At 38.3% G+C, this 17576-nt stretch overlaps 1 protein-coding gene across 2 annotated transcripts in view; it reads left to right on the top strand.

Annotated features, from left to right (window-relative positions):
* Positions 1-14721, top strand: part of LY75 (lymphocyte antigen 75) — a 102945-nt gene extending 88224 nt beyond the window's left edge. The window contains exons 30-35 of one of the 2 annotated variants that reach the window (XM_004032692.3): positions 1285-1511; positions 2744-2912; positions 7674-7823; positions 9774-9896; positions 11205-11372; positions 12846-14721. In XM_004032692.3, the coding sequence (XP_004032740.3) occupies positions 1285-1511; positions 2744-2912; positions 7674-7823; positions 9774-9896; positions 11205-11372; positions 12846-13024 (1016 nt within the window). In that variant the 3' untranslated portion in view covers positions 13025-14721. The remainder of the gene's footprint in view (positions 1-1284; positions 1512-2743; positions 2913-7673; positions 7824-9773; positions 9897-11204; positions 11373-12845) is intronic. The other variant, XM_055379052.2, reaches the window with a different exon arrangement.
* Positions 14722-17576: the final 2855 nt, after the last annotated feature.

Raw genomic sequence — 17576 nt, 5'->3', positions numbered from 1 at the left:
GACTTATCACTGGCCACCTGGCCCAAGGTAGTGTTTGTTAGGTTCTCTGCTGCAAAGTTACCTCTTTTCCTCCTTTCCATGCTGTCTTCTTTCCAAGGAAGTCACTACGTTGAGTCCACACTTAATAGGGTAGAAAGTTATCCTCCACCTTCCTATGAGGGGAGTATCTATATAAATTACTTGAAATTCTTCTGCACAGGATATTTGTCTATTTTCTCCAATTTTTATTTTATTTTATTATTTTATTTATTTATTTATTTATTTTTGGAGATGGGAGTCTTGCTCTGTCACCCAGGCTGGAGTGCAGTGGCGCCATCTCAGCTCACTGCAACCTCTGCCTCCCGGGTTCCAGCGATTCTCCTGCCTCAGCCTCCCAAGTACCTGGGATTACAGGCACGCCCCACCATGCCCAGCTAATTTTTTGTATTTTTGGTAGAGACGGGGTTTCACCATGTTGGCCAGGATGGTCTTGAACTCCTGACCTCAGGTGATCCCCCCGCCTTGGCCTCCCAAAATGCTGGGATTACAGGCGTGAGCCACTGCACCTGGCCCCAATTTTAAAATTTATTCAGTCATTTATTTATACCCTCATCATTGTAGTTTTTTCGTTATTTGTTTGTTTGTAGCACTTCCATACTTTCTCCTTACCTTCTTTTTATTCTTGATTTCCCCCAGTCCTCTAGACCTAGTATAGGTTCATTGTTATTTATTTTATACTTTGGATTATAATCTAACATACTGCATTCTGTAATATTTTGCTTAAGTCTTTCCAGCTTTGGCCCTTGGGAGCTCTTTCACTTGGCTCCCATGTCCCTTGAAATAACCTCGTCATTGTGGCTTTGCTGTTTGTGCTTGTTTTAAGCACTTCCTTACTTTCTGGTTACCTTATTTCTTTTCAGTCTTAATTTCACCTAACCCTTGAGACCTGGTTTATCAAGTAGCCTTCCTGACTCTTCTCATTCAAATGAATCTCTACCAATTTCACATACCCTACTGCTTAACAGTTTTGCCATCACTTCACCCATTGTTGTTTCTGTCTCCAACTAATATATGAGCTTCTTAAATGAAAGAAAATGTTTATGCCTTTTAAAATATCAACCAGAGAACTTTAAGAGCCTAAGATATGTGTCATACCAGTAAGAAAAATAAAATATACATTTGACCTCCCTTATTAATAAGAAACCCAGTTTTATTTAACTTTTGAAATGATTGCATGTTGTCTCATCCAAAAGATGTATTTGAAATAATTTAAATTTTAATCACCAGTGCTTTTAATTATTATAGTTGACTACAAAGAAGAATATAATACTACACTGCCACAGTTTATGCCATATGAAGATGGTATTTACAGTGTTATTCAAAAAAAGGTAACATGGTATGAAGCGTTAAACATGTGTTCTCAAAGTGGAGGTCACTTGGCAAGCGTTCACAACAAAAATGGCCAGCTCTTTCTGGAAGATATTGTAAAACGTGATGGATTTCCACTATGGGTTGGGCTCTCAAGTCATGATGTAAGTCTTGCTTCGTTTTCCAGAAACTTTTCAAATGTGTTATTTTGAGGGTTAGAAATTTGAGCGTAAAGTATTAACACAAAGTACAACATTAGATGAAGTACTGGGACTCCGTTTGCATAGCATGGTGCTTTCTTACCTTTTACAACACAGAACAAATAGAAAATTTTACTGTAGCATGCACTAGGACAAATGATCAGGCCATCCCAAGGGCCCAGTGGATGACTATCTCAACAACACCTCTGTAGCCTATTTGGGACAGACAAATTGGAAAGCTGATAAAAATGAAATAGCATAGAATCAGAAAACCCTGAGTTTGAGTACCAGTAGCGGATCTTCCATTTATGTGCTGGGTGATCATTAACCTTTGCAACCTTATTTCCTCATGTAGAAAATCAGGGTAATAATAATTTCACTGAGATTTTAACACAAAAGTTTATACAAGGTACCATCTAAAATTCTCCACATGGTTAGGACTAATAAACGTATACCTTCTTCCCACTTTTCCTCTAGAAAATTATACTACTCAGGATTAATTCTGCTAGTAAAGACATCTGTGCCACTATTTGAATCATATTATTTAATCATTTATGTATTTTCAATAGGGTCTTGTGTACAAAAAATGGTTATCTATTGAGACTAGAGTTGTAGTTCTAATTTAAATAATCTTTAGAACAAAGTGGGGAAGATTTTTTTTTAAAAGCATGGCAAGTTAAGATTATAAATTCAAGGAAAACTCAAAAATAGTCTTCCCATTTTGAGTTTCTTGGGAAGTGTTTCTCTTTTCTAGCTTCCTGCTGCTTGGTGTCCTCTGTAGTGTGAAAAATGTAGCCAGAGACACAAAACACAAAACTATAAAACATAGAAAACAATATTCAGAACAATATGAAGGTTGGGATTGTAAAATTGTAATTATGACAAATGGAAGCCATTTGCATGTTGTTTAATTTCAAGTGTCACATAAACTCATCCTTCAAAAAAATCTAAAGACCAGGTGTAGTAACTCTGTCTGTAAGTTTAAAGTTCTCCATAAACTATATCAGAGCAAATGTCCCAAATCAATGCATCAGAAGTAAATCAGACCTACAATAATAGTAGGTTCAGACCTACAATACTGTAAGCAAATAATTAATATTCCATTATAATATTTCTTAAAGTATGTATGTTGTTCTTTGTATTCTTTTTGAAGTCAAACATCTGGATTCAGGTTATCTCTATTGTTCTTACAACAGGGAAGTGAATCAAGTTTTGAATGGTCTGATGGTAGTACATTTGACTATATCCCATGGAAAGGCCAAACATCTCCTGGAAATTGTGTTCTCTTGGATCCAAAAGGAACTTGGAAACATGAAAAATGCAACTCTGTTAAGGATGGTGCTATTTGTTATAAACCTACAAAATGTAAGACTTCAATTTCAGTAACAGTACATTTACGAAAATGTGACATAATTTATGCACATAATTAAAAGCTCAGTGGAATTTTTATTTAAAGATTTATTCACAAGGGCGGGGCGCAGTGGCTCGCGCCTGTAATCCCAGCACTTTGGGAGGCCGAGGCATGCGGATCACGAGGTCGGGAGATGGAGATCATCCTGGCTAACAAGGTGAAACCCCTTCTCTACTAAAAATGCAAAAAAATAGCTGGGCGTGGTGGCAGGCGCCTGTAGTCCCAGCTACTCAGGAGGCTGAGGCGGGAGAATGGCGTGAACCCAGGAGGCAGAGCTTGCAGTGAGCCGAGATCGCGCCACTGCACTCCAGCCTGGGCGACATAGCAAGACTCCATCTCAAAAAAAAAAAAAAAAAAAAGATGTATTCACAAATAATTTTGTGAAAATAATTTTGATACTTTGTAAATGGAAACAAATACAGTATAAGCACTCAGGGAATTTGTTCCCAAAGACTTTCATTTGTTCTGTCACCAGATAAATTCTACCCTAGAATTTGTGAATTCTAATTTCACTTAGCAATGTTTTTCAAAGGCTGAGATGCGTATTTCAAAAAAGGGTCCCACAACATATAAATCTGGGGAACACCTCATGTGATTTACCGTATTAAAGTTTCTAAGAGAGTTTCGTTTCTTTTCTTTTCATTTCCTTTCTTTTCTTTTTTCTTTTCTTATCTTTTCTTTCTTTCTTTTTTTTTTTTTTTTTGACAGGGTTTCAGCTCTGTTGCCCAGACTGGAGTGCAGTGGCATGAACATGGCTCACTGCAGCCTTGACCTCCTGGGCTCAAGCAGTCCTCCCAACTCAGCCTCCTGAGTAGCTGGGACCACATGCACATGCCACCACACCCAGCTAATATTTAAAATATTTTGTAGAGTTAGGGTCTCACAATGCTGTTCAAGCTGGTCTTGAACTAGGATCCTAGGCTCAAACAATCCTCCTGTTTCAGCCTCCCAAAGTGCTGAGAGTATAGGTGTGAGCTACTACGCCTGGCCAAAGGTTCTAAGAGAGTTTCTGTAATAATGAAGTCTGTTTAACTTTGTGTAACCAAGCATTTTCCAAATGTATATGATCCTTAAAATTTAAGGGAAGAGCCCCTTCCATTAGAGGCTGGACTTAGGGTCACCCCTGGTGGATAAAGCATGAACCTTGAGGAAGACTACAAAAAAACAAACTACCGGGGACTGCAGAGGCCTGCAGGACAGGCTGGGGGGTGGTGGCATTGGTTTCTGAAGACTCTGGTTCTCAATGCTCACCATGTTTTCTGCTCTGAAGAATCTTGAACGGCAGATTCAACATTTGGTTGAACAGATTCAGGCAGAAGAAAATGTGAAAACTTTAGAGAAGCAGGTTAATAAAAGAAAGGGAGAATGATATAAAGAATGAGGAATCAAGGTACAATCAAGAACTGACTTCTCAGTTGTTAGGCACAGAAAACAAATGTAACTTTTTAGAAAAACAATTGGAATACATGAGAAATAAGGCATGCAGAAATAGAGAAACAGGCTTTATAGGATAGAGAATGATAAGATGGCCAGACATAAGTTCTGTGCTCTACCAGGTTGAATAGTGCCTCCTCCCCAAAGATTCCTGTGCAGTCAGAACCTTAGAATGTGACTTTACTGTGAAATAGTCTTTACAGATCTAGGTAGTTGAGATGAGGACACATTGGATAATGGTGGGCCCTAAATCCAATGACTAGTGTCCTTATAAGAGGGAGATACAGACACACAGAGGGAAAAAGTCCACGTGATGACAAAGGCTGAGATTGCAGTGACAGAGTGATCAACCAAGGATTGTCGGCAACCACCAGAAGATGAGAGGGAGGCACGAGACAGATTCTCCATTACAGCCTCCAATGAAAACCAATCCTAACACCCTCTTCAATTCAGACTTCTAGCCTCCAGAACTGTGAGAGCATACATTTCTGTTGTTTTAAGCCACCAATTTTGTGGAATTTATTATGGCAGCCCAAGGAAACGAATACAAGAGCTAACTTTAAAAACTGGATCTTCAAAAAAAAAAAAAAAAAAAAAAAACAGAGAATAACAGGCATTAGTGAAGATGTGGAGAAAATGGAACCCTTATGCACTGCTGGTAGGAATATAAAACAGTGTAACCACTGTGCAAAATGGTGTGGCAATTCTTCAAAAACATGTACATAAGATTACTATGTGATCCAGCACTTCAGGTATATACTCAAAACAACTGAAAGCAGGGATTCAAACAGGTGTTTGTACAACCATGTCATAGCAGCATAATTCATAATAGCCAAAAGATGAAAGCAGCCCAAGTGTCCATGGATGGACAAATGGATAAGAAGCCTTAAAAAGGAAGGAAATGCTGATGCATGCTGCAACACAGATGAACCCTGAAGACAGTATGCTAAGTGAAATAAGCCAGTCACAAAAAGACAAATACTCTATGATTCCATTTATATGAGGTAGTACCCAGAGTTGTCAAATTCGTAGAGACAGGAAGTAGAATGGCAGTTACCAGGAACTAGATGGAGGGGAATATGGGGAGTTATTGTTTAGTGGGTATAGAGTTTCAGTTTTGCAAGATAAAAAATTTTAGAGATGGATGGTGGTGATAGTTGTACAACAGAGTGAATTCATTTAGCACCACGGGACTGTACACTTAAAAATGGTTAAGGCCAGATGTGGTGGTTCATGCTTGTAATCTCAGCACTTTGGGGGGCTGAGACAGGTGGGTGGCTTGAGCCCAGGAGTTCAAGACCAGCCTGGGCAACACAGTAAGACTCCGTCTCTACAAAAACATGTAAAAATTAGCTGGACACAGTAGTACATGCCTGTAATCCCAGCTACTTGGGAAACTGAGGCAGGAGGACCTATTGCACCCAAGAGTTTGAGACTGCAGTGAGCTGTGATTGCACTACTGCATTCCAACCTGGGTGACAGAATAAGACCCTGTCTCTAAAAACAGAACAAAACAAAACAAAACAAAAATGGTTAAGATGGTAAATTTTATGTTATGTGTATTTTACCACAATTAAAAAAAATGGATCTTCTTGAACAGGAATATAACACACTTACCATGATGCAAGCCCTTACAGAAAAAAAAAAAAAAGAGTTGGAAGCAAAACTTCATGAAGAACAGGAAGAAAAAAAAATGTATGCAACCTAAGAGACCCCAGTTGCAGATTATACTAGAAACAAATAGACCAAAGATAAGGCAGTTACTTATCTTATGTTGCCAGTGCAAGAAGTAATGTTAAAAAAAAAAGGTCAAACCATTCAGAAAAGTTCCCTATCCTAATGATGCTGTAATAATCAATGTTCAACAAGTTTTGCATTAACAATTGAGCCCAGTGCAACAATGAGTAATCAGCAATATACCTTTGCCCAACCAACTATTTTCATAAGGTGGTAAAAACAAGAACTTACTAGTAACATTTCTTTTCAACAGCAGCATTGATGAGGAGTTGTGAGAAGTTTTATAGATTGTATAGATGAATTTGGCAAATGCATTTTGATCTGCAGCAGCTGGGAAACTTACCCAGGAGTCCAACTGCTGAACTGAAGACTTAGTACTCAAATTGGTGCGTTAGTGAGAAGAATGGAGGCAAAAGCCAATCAAATAACCGAAGTTCAAAAAGATCAAGTCTGGTTTCTAACAGAAGATAGAGAAGCGGCAGAAGGAACTAAGGGCCACTGAAGAGTCTCTCGATGATGAAAGAAACAGTAGCTGCCATTCCTCTCTAATCACAGAGACCACAAATAAGGACTCTGCCAAGTGGAGATTTGGAGAAAAAAACAGAAAAAGCCTTTACTTACTGAAGGACATAAAGATCATACAGAATGCATTACAAAGCAATAGTTTGGGTTGAGATTACTGACTGGTACCAGGTCAGATATTTGATTCAGATAAGCTGTACCTCACTAATACGACATTGACAATTTACTTTCCAGTTTTCATATGCTCTTCGGTTGGAATTAAAAACAGGTGTTAAAGGGCACAAGCTGCATTCCTCAGGCTGCTTCTGTTACTCAGCACAATTAAAAATCAATTTAAATGGAAACCAGGGGCATTTTTAAGAGCTAAGAAGCCACTCCTAGTCTTTTTTTGTTTGAGTGATGTTGCGGTGCTGATGTATTATGCTTTGTAAAACAAATTAGCTATTTTTAAAAAATAGTTCTTTTTATGACTAAGTAAAACGATTTATTTAGATTATCAAAATAAAAAGGAATCCAAGGGGCTAGGCGCTGTGGGGTCACGCCTGTAATCCCAGCACTTTGGGAGCCTGAGGCAGGCAAATCACTTGAGGTGAGGAGTTTGAAACCAGCCTGGCCAGCACGGTGAAACTTCGTCTCTACTAAAAAAAATAATAATAATAAACAAAAAAAGGAATCCAAAGAAAGAAATAATTTTAATTATTATTTCAGAGTACTATCAGGTCTGCCTGGCCTGTCTTTACTTCTTTTTCTAGTCTGTCTTTCTCATTGTTTCTACTTTAGTCCAAATCAGTCTTAGAAAGCTAAGGCACTTTCCACTTCTATCACCTAGGTTTTTTAAACGGTATTCCAAAAAGTTAATTAAAATATGTATTTATAGAGTGTGGGCTGTGGCTTTCTCTGGTATGAGTTAAATGCTACTCAACCACAAAAGCAACAGTTCCAATCAGGGACATTGAAGTAGATTTTGAAAGGCAGTCTTTTTTTTCCGTGCATTGTTACAACTGTGTCTAACATTTTTATAGCTAAAAAGCTGTCCCGTCTTACATATTCATCAAGATGTCCAGCAGCAAAAGAGAATGGGTCACGGTGGATCCAGTACAAGGGTCACTGTTACAAGTCTGATCAGGCATTGCACAGTTTTTCAGAGGCCAAAAAATTGTGTTCAAAACATGGTGAGTTAAAATTTGTTGATTTTCTTATGACTCAATAATTTTTAGAAATGTTTCTTAAGGATATAATTTGAAGCAATGATTGTATTTTTGAAAATATTTTTAAAGCACTTTCCGTTTCTAATAGCGGTATAAACTAATTGCCCAGTGGTAGGGAAATGGTTAAGTATCTGATGACATAGGAACTCAATGAAATATTGGAATAGCCATTAAAAACACCTATAATCCCAGCACTTTGGGAGGCCAAGGCGGGCAGATCATGAGGTCAAGAGATCAAGACCATTCTGGCCAACATGGTGAAACCCTATCTCTACTAAAAATACAAAAATTAGCTGAGTGTGGTTGCACACACCTGTAGTCCCAGCTACTCGGGAGGCTGAGGCAGGAGAATCGCTTGAACCCAGGAGGCGGAGGTTGCAGTGAGCTGAGATGGCACCACTGCACTCCAGCCTGGGTGACAGAGCAAGACTCCATCTCAAAAAAAAAATTATCAATGTTAATAATAAGTACATGGAACATAATAAGTTGGAAGAAGTAGAATTTTAAAGTGGTGGCTGGGTGCGGTGGCTCACGCCTATAATCCCAGCACTTTGGGAGGCCGAGGTGGGAGGATCACTTGAGGTTAGCCATTCAAGACTAGCGTGACCAACATGGCGAGCCCTCATCTCTACTAAAAATACAAAAATTAGCTGGGCGTGGTGGTGTGCACCTGTAATCCCAGCTACTCGGGAAGCTGAGGCAGGAGAATCACATGAACCAGGGAGGTGGAGGTTGCAGTGAGCCAAGACTGTGCCACTGCGCTCCAGCCTGGGTGACAGAGCAAGATTCCATCTCAAAAATAAATAAATAAATAAATAAAATAATAAAAAATAATAATAAATGTAAAATAATAAGAGTGGCTAAGTGAACTGCTAAGTAAAAATACTGACAAATGATTGGAAATGGTTTTACCTATAGCTAGATATGCTTAGAAAAAGGAATTAAGAGGTAAAATTTTTGTAAAGTTAGCTAAGTAGTAAATAAAAATTATAGTTCTTCCATTGCTTAGTTATTAATACATAAGCTTAGCCTCACCAGGGTAACAAATCAAAGTAGTATGGTTGTCCATCCATTCTGCAACAGGATTGGCCACATCCTCTGATCACCATAAAGGGCAGTGCTTTTTGCCTTCAGATTTAGCTATTTTAGAAAGAGTAGCAATGATTGGCTCTTTCCCGTGACAAATTTGATCCATAGCCAAACTGTAAAATGACTTCTAGGGAAACTACCTAGAGTAGTTCAAAGACCAAAACTTGTTTACCTGCTTCCTTGGGTGGCAAATTAGCCAGGTAGATGGATGGCATTTATCTAATTTATTCTGATAACTGTTGTGGAGACACTTGACTGATTGAAAAATCTTGTAGTTACTGGGAACTTTTGTGTGGGAACCATTCGGTTTTATACCTGTATACACATGATGGAAACTGTTGTAAGCTATATGTATGTTTTGAAAGTCGTAAACCTTTTTCTCCTAAAGGAGAAAACAGAATGGTTTACTGTAAAACTAATATGTAGGTTAAGCACTTAAGACTTGGAGGCATGAGGGTCCAGGTTCAAATCCCAGTTTCCACATATCCTAGCTAAGTGGCATTGGGAGGTTACCCAACTCTTTCTCTTTTCTCATCTGAACAGTGAGAGAGGTCTCAGGGGTAGGCAGTTCCAGGGCCAAAAAAATATTGCCAGATAAATATTTTGAAGAAACACAAAATTTCTTTATACGTGTTTGGAAGTAACTTTTTGAAGCACTTATAAAATTTTGGCCTAAATACCAGTTTTTAAAAACTGTCTCTGTGTAAGGCTTGAATTTATCAATGATCTTGTTAATAATATATGTATTTTTCAAATGGCTAGTTGAGAATAAACTACTTCTCTAGTTTCCATAAAGCTAATTGAGAATTTGTTTTCCTTCAACAGATCACTCTGCAACTATCGTTTCCATAAAAGATGAAGATGAGAATAAATTTGTGAGCAGACTGATGAGGGAAAATAATAACATTACCATGAGAGTTTGGCTTGGATTATCTCAACGTTCTGTTGGTAAGTGAAATAATTGTATGTGCAGTGTGCAAAGAGAGTTCTAACTCATCCTAAATAACAAGTCATCCTTGCTAAAGAATGTTAAGTAGTGGCTAATTCAGATGCCTCTCCTGGATAAATAAGCTAGGTCGCTGGCTGTTCTGGATGGTTATAAATTTTGAATGAATCCATGAGTTAACTTAGCAATGACAGAAACCACTAATGACACAGAAAATCCTGTTTAATAAAGTGGAATCTTTCTAGAGGCTTATTTCTGGGATCCTTGGATCAATATCAGGACATTTTCTTCTCCACAGCAATGTCTGTGTCCCCACAAGGAACCCATGCCTGCCTTCCCTTAGAGTTCTAGTGCCTGTCACCGCATGGATTTGCAGCTTATAACTTTATTATTCAGAAAATTATCTTCTTGTTATTTCCTTCTCTCTAAGAATATTTTTACCATTGGTTAAAATTATGTCTTAATAGTAATCTTTAAAAACTGTCTTAGTGTTAGGTTGGTGCGAAAGTAATTGCAGTTTTTGCCATTACTTTTGCGCCAACCTATAAAATTGCAGATAATTGATTCAAAGAAAATTTGTGGAAGGATTTTTTAATAAGAAATAGTAGATACAGGGTTTAGGTGAACTTGGAATTGGTAGAAATAAGAGTACAAATATGACAGAAGATAAGGTTTTTCACATTTTATGCAAAGTTGAATCTTAAATTATTAAAATGTGAATTTTAAAATGTTAAGTACTTGTCAAAAAATAAAAGGATTCCAAGTTGTCCATCTAAATGAATCCTAAATCGTGTTTACACTGTCACCACAAGGTGGTGCCACTTCAGCTGGAAAGCAAAAATGGAGTCCTGGTGGTGGTGTGGGAGAAAGGTAGGGATGGAGATTCCTGCACCCTTCCTCTTCCACCAGCGTATCTTTAACGATATGACTTTTTACAATTAGAGTAGGGGAAGGATATGGGTCCTTAGAAATCTCTCCCTCACAAAATAAATGTGCAAGCATTCTGCACTTTAACGGAAACACCACATTCTCTATCTGTGTTGTCCAACAGAACTTTCTACAAAGACAGAAATGTTCTATATCTGCACTGTCCAATATAGTAGTCACTGGCCACATGTGGCTCTTGAGCACTTGAAATGTGACTAGTGCAACTGAAGAACTGATTTTATTTTTTTCATTTTTAATGCATTTTATTTTAACAAGCAGCTATCATATTAGACAGCACAGTTCTGATGAGTTACATGAACCCATGCTTGTAACTTACTAGTTTAGTGGCAGTAGACATAGTTGTATTTAATTTCTTTCTTCAGACCAGTCTTGGAGTTGGTTAGATGGATCAGAAGTGACATTTGTCAAATGGGAAAATAAAAGTAAGAGTGGTGTTGGAAAATGTAGCATGTTGATAGCTTCAAATGAAACTTGGAAAAAAGTTGAATGTGAACATGGTTTTGGAAGAGTTGTCTGCAAAGTGCCTCTGGGTAAGTATGGAACCTGTCCTTAGGAGACTTTTAGCAGAACAGTCAGGAAATAAATGTACAATCCAATTATGTACAAAATTCTGTATTTAGTCTTGAAGTATTTAGTCCTTAAAGTATATCCAACTATCTTGATTAAGTCATAGAGATTTCCCCCTGAAAAATAGATTACAAGGGACGATAACTGCACAAGATGTCCAGGACTCCAGTCTACATTTTATATAATTCTTTCCTAAGAAAAACAGAAGTTGCCAGGGTATTAGGGAAGTAATTTCTTTTAAAATGTTCTTGAGATGTATTTTATTCCATAGTTTGATTATATAAAAGCTTAAAGGTCTATTTCTGCAGTTAATTTGCTTCCTTTCTTCCTAATCCCATAAAACTCATGGTTAATTTTAAAACAATGCAAAACTGGATTTAGTTATTGAAAACATTCAGGGTATCTATAAAAAATCATAATTTGAACTTACATTTCATTATGAATTGATACATAAAATTACCATTAAAACAGGTCAATTTTTTAAAGAGAGGAAAATATCAAATAGTTATAAACTCTATGTGATGGAGACTCGGTGGATAGCTACTCTAGATTAGGAAATCAGGGAAGAAGCCGAGAAGCAGGAGACACTGAAGCTAAGATCTAAAAAATCAAGCCAAGCAAACTTCAAGGGAAAGGGCATAACAGACAGAGGTACCAGTTGGAGCAAAGAGCCTAAGGCAGAACAAGTTCGCTGAGCGCTCAGGGAAGAACTGAAAGGTAGGCAGGTGCTAGACACACAGAGCTTTGGAAGCAAGGCTTGAGTTCTGGTTTTATTCTGAGTGGAATGGAAAGCAACTGGAAGATTTGGGGGGTTGGGTGGGAGCAGAGTTAGGGTGTTGCAAATCAAAAGTTCTACATTGGCCATTTTGAGTTATCCATAGAGGGATGAGATGTGTAGTGTGCATAGCAATGGTACTTAAAGTCATGGAACAGAGCGAATCCATCTGGGCAGCATGCAGATAAGGGTCTTGGAACAGCAGCTGCACTAAATGAACTCATCTGAGAGGCTTAAATCATTTTGAAGCAAATAACACTTTATTTAGCCCCAGGTAAGTCAAAAACAAAAATTTATAGCTTTTAGCAATTTGCTATCAAAGTAGGATAATATACAGGTAGTGATGTTCCCAAATTGGTGTTAGGAAGGGGGAATGTGAGAATAATCATAGCGCATTAATGTCTTTGGAAGAAAATTCCTATCGCAATGAAGAGGATTTGAATGAATAGGAAAACACTTACATTTGAAAAGAAATCACTTAAGTGTTTCTTTTGATCTGACGAAGAGTTTGAATTCTATGTTAGCGCTATGAAACAATCAGATTTATTATGTCTGTATACAGCTTACAGGTTTATGTGTGTGACACAACCCATAATGTATAAAATCAATAATGATCACTTTTGTATTCTCTCCTCCCACATCAAACCTTTTCCTGTTCCAGGCCCTGATTACACAGCAATAGCTATCATAGTTGCCACACTAAGTATCTTAGTTCTCATGGGCGGACTGATTTGGTTCCTCTTCCAAAGGCACCGTTTGCATCTGGCGGGTTTCTCATCAGTTCGATATGCACAAGGAGTGAATGAAGATGAGATTATGCTTCCTTCTTTCCATGACTAAATTCTTCTAAAAGTTTTCTAATTTGCACTAATGTGTTATGAGAAATTAGTCACTTAAAATGTCCCAGTGTCAGTATTTACTCTGCTCCAAAGTAGAACTCTTAAATACTTTTTCAGTTGTTTAGATCTTAGGCATGTGCTGGTATCCACAGTTAATTCCCTGCCAAATGCCATGTTTATCACCCTAATTAATAGAATGGAGGGGACTCCAAAGCTGGAACTGAAGTCCAAATTGTTTGTACAGTAATATGTTTAATGTTCATTTTCTCTGTATGAATGTGATTGGTAACTAGGATATGTATATTTTAATAGAATTTTTAACAAAACTTCTTAGAAAATTAAAATAGGCATATTACTAGGTGACATGTCTACTTTTTAATTTTTAAGAGCATCCGGCCAAATGCAAAATTAGTACCTCAAAGTAAAAATTGAACTGTAAACTCTATCAGCATTGTTTCAAAATAGTCATTTAGCACTGGGGAAAAATAAACAATGAGACATGCTTACTTTTCAATTTTTATTTTAATTTTTATTTTTTTGAGACTGAGTCTCTCTCTGTTGCCCAGGCTGGAGTACAATGGCGTGATCTCGGCTCACTGCAAATCTCCGCCTCCCAGGTTCAAGCGATTCTCCTGCCTCAGCCTCCTGAGTAGCTGGGATTACAGGCACCTGCCACCATGCCCGGCTAATTTTTGTATTTTTAGTAGAGATGGGGTTTCACCATGTTGGCCAGGCTGGTCTCGAACTCGTGACCGCAGGTGATCCTCCCACCTCGGCCTCCCAAAGTGCTGAGATTACAGGCATGAGCCACCGCGCCCGGCCTCTGCTTACTTTTTATACAGCAAAATGATTCCTCTTGGCAAGATGTTTCTTATATTATTCCAAAGTTATTTCATACCATTATTATGTAAATATGAAGAGTTTTTTTCTGTTTATAATTGCTTATAAAACAATGACTTTTAAAGATTTAGTGCTTAACATTTTCCCAAGTGTGGAAACATTATTTTTAGATTGAGTAGGTACCTTGTAGCAGTGTGCTTTGTATTTTCTGATGTATTACATGACTGTTTCTTTTGTAAAGAGAATCAACTAGGTATTAAGACTGATAATTTTACAATTTATATGCTTCACATAGCATGTCAACTTTCGACTAAGAATTTTGTTTTACTTTTTTAACATGTGTTAAACAGAGAAAGGGTCCATGAAGGAAAGTGTATGAGTTGCATTTGTAAAAATGAGGCTTTTTCAGTGGAACTCTAAACCTTGTGATGACTACTAACAAATTTAAGATTATGAGTGATTAAGAAAACATTGCTTTGTGGTTATCACTTTAAGTTTTGACACCTAGATTATATTCTTAGTAATAGCATCCACTGGAAAAGGTGAAAATGTTTTATTCAGCATTTAACTTACATTTGTACTTTAGAGTATTTTTGTATAAAATCCATAGATTTATTTTACATTTAGAGTATTTACACTATGATGAAGTTGTAAATAATTTTCTAAGACAGTTTTTATATAGTCTACAGTTGTCCTGATTTCTTATTGAATTTGTTAGACTAGTTCTCTTGTCCTATGATCTGTGTACAATTTTAGTCACTAAGACTTTCCTCCAAGAACTAAGCCAACTTGATGTGAAAAGCACAGCTGTATATAATGGTGATGTCATAATAAAGTTGTTTTATCTTTTAAGTAAAAGTAAAAGTGCTGGAGTTGATCCTTCTTGAAAAAAAAATCTCTAGATTGGGTTTTTTATGTTAGGCATATAGTACAAGAAATAAATTGACCACCTATTGTAAAGCGAGGCATTTGCTAAGAGATTTTGTGTGCATTTTTTAGAGAATAAATAGGCAGGTAGTGGCTCACACCTGTAATCCCTCTTGACACTTTGGGAGGCCAAGGCAGGGGGATCATTTGAGCCCAGGAATTCAAGTTCAGCATGGGCAACAAAGCAAGACCCCATTTCTAAAAAAAATAAAATAATTAGGCAGGTGTGGTGGCACCCATGTGTAGTGCCAGCTAATCAAGAAGCCAAGGCAGGAGGATCCCATGAGCCCAGGAGTTTGAGGCTACAGTGAGCTATGAACGTGCCACTGAACTCCAGTCTGGGTGACAGAGCAAGACCCTGTTTTGAAAAACAAGTCGATATTGATCCAATTGCTGAATACTGGAAAGGCAAAGTCAGATAAAACTGGATTCTCGGAATTAGGAAACCAATGACCATCTTAGCCAATGCAAATGTAGCAGAGTAGTGAAGCCAGAATCCAGATGGAAGTGAGTTTAAAAGTGAAAGGGAAGGCCAGGTGTGGCACCTCACACCTGTAATCCCAGCACTTTGGGAATCCGAGGTGGGTGGATCACCTGAGGTCAGGAGTTTGAGACCAGCCTGGCCAAATGGTGAAACCCCATCTCTACTAAAAATACCAAAAAAAAAAAAAAAAAAAAAAAAAAAAAAAAAAAAATTAGCCCGGTGTGGTGGTGCATGCTTGTAATCCCAGCTACTTGGGAAGCTGAGGCGGGAGACTCTCTTGAACCCAGGAGGCAGAGGCTGCAGTGAGCTGAGATCGTACCATTGCATTCCAGCCTGGGTGACAGAGCAAGACTCTGTCTCAAAAAAAAAAAAAAAAAAGTTGAAAGGGAAATTAGGAGATGAGGAACATGAGATTTCGAGAAGTATGATGGAGACAGAAAGGAAAGGGACTGGGCCATAGCCAGAGGGGAAAGAAGGGTTGAAAAAGGGTTTTTTTCTAAAGGGGAGAGAAAGAGGTTCACAAGTTTAGAAGCTGAGATGAAAAAAAAAAAAAAAAATAAAAAATAATGGACAGAGAGCAGTTGATGATGCAGTGGGGAGAGGGAATCATTAATGGAAGATCTTGGAGAAGATAAAATGAGAGGGGCAGTCCTAAGCAGAAAGAGGAACTGGTTTGGGTGGGTTGGGGAAGCATGCCTTCCTCTCTGAGGCCACAAGAGAAGAACTGCAGATAAGCATTTGAAGATGTTTGTCTATATGTAATGGCCCCTATTTTCTTGTGTACTGGAAGGCAAGGTCTGCTGAGAAAGATGGGTAGCAGATGGGGTCTTTTAAAAAGTTTTTTAATTTTTTAGAGACAGGGTCTGGCTCAATTGCCCAGGCTGGAATGCAATGGTGCAATTCTAGCTCACTGCAGTCTCGACCTCCAACATTAACTTTTTTTTTTCCTAGAGACAGGTGATTTCAATGTTACCTAGGCTGCTCTCAAACTCCTGGGCTCAAGTGATCCTCCCACTTCAGCCTCCCAAGTGTTGGGATTACAGGTGTGAGCCACTATACCCAGCCTGGGATCTTAGCTTGAAAAGAGTAATAAATTTGAAAGACTCAATGAGAGAAATAGGAGAGGACAGTGACTAAGGTAAAATCAAATACAAGGATTGCAGAAGAGGCATAGAGGGCTCAGATGAAATTAAAAGCCATATTGTTTATAGTGACAGCCATCGGGAGAACTGATTGATTTCCTCCACCTGTCCTCAGTTAACTTCAGTAAAGTTGAGGAAAAAGAGAGCACGGGCCAGGGGAGGTGGCTCATGCCTGTAATCCCAGCACTTTGGGAGGCCAAGGCGGGCAGATCACTTGAGGTCAGGAGTTCAAGACCAGCCTGGCCAACATGGTGAAACCCCACCTCTACTAAAAATAGAAAAAACTTAGCCAGGTGTGGTGACACACGCCTGTAATCCTAGCTACTCGGGAGGCTGAGGCAGGAGAATTGCTTGAACCCAGAAAGTGGAGGTTGAGGTGAGCTGAGATAGCGCCACTGCACTCCAGCCTGGGGGACAGAGTGAGACTCCGTCTAAAAAAAAAAAAAAGCATGAAGAAGAAAGCGGAGACCACAGGTTCCGAGTTGGCCAGGTGAGCACACCAGAGGAACTGGGGGACAGAGGATGTGGTATTCCGGCTGGGTGGAGAAGGGAGAAATAAAAGGCTGAGAAAAATGCAGGCAAGGGACTGAAGTCTGGCATGAGCCAAAAGAGGATGTAAGTTGGAGACAGAGTGAAGGAAAATTAAGGGTATGAGGTGTAACTGGAGAGTAAATTGGAGAGCGAAATGTAACAGTACCCACATACAGGCAATAAGTAGTCTATTTCATCAGATTAGCATCAAAAATGAGGCAGTGTGCACCAGAGTTAACAATAAAATAATAAAATTTTCTTTAGTACAAATGACTTAAAATGACAGTGTTAAAATGGGTTTTGCCTTAATTAGATTGATTCATTAGGATGTCAATTCTATTGTAAATATAAAAATATTTGAAAAGTAGCTTAACACAAAGAAAACCACATTGATAAAATATACTTTGGTGCCTGAGGTGGGGGTGGAAGAGATAACTTTCACAATTACATGATTGCTTAGAACTGTTCATTTTACTTCTGTAGTTAGGAGGGCAAAAGAGTCCAGAATCAAGATGTGTCAATATTCCAATATAGAGTATCTTTGGAAGGATTCACTCTGGTCTGGAGTTTGGTATATAATAAACCCAGTATTGGCAGCCTGAGAAGAAGAATGGAAGTAAATAAGTTAA

Source organism: Gorilla gorilla, chromosome 11, assembly GCF_029281585.2.
Source record: "Gorilla gorilla gorilla isolate KB3781 chromosome 11, NHGRI_mGorGor1-v2.1_pri, whole genome shotgun sequence".
NCBI classification, from domain to species: Eukaryota; Metazoa; Chordata; class Mammalia; order Primates; family Hominidae; genus Gorilla; species Gorilla gorilla.
Note: the sequence above shows the minus strand (reverse complement) of the source record. Positions and strands in the feature narration are given on the sequence as shown.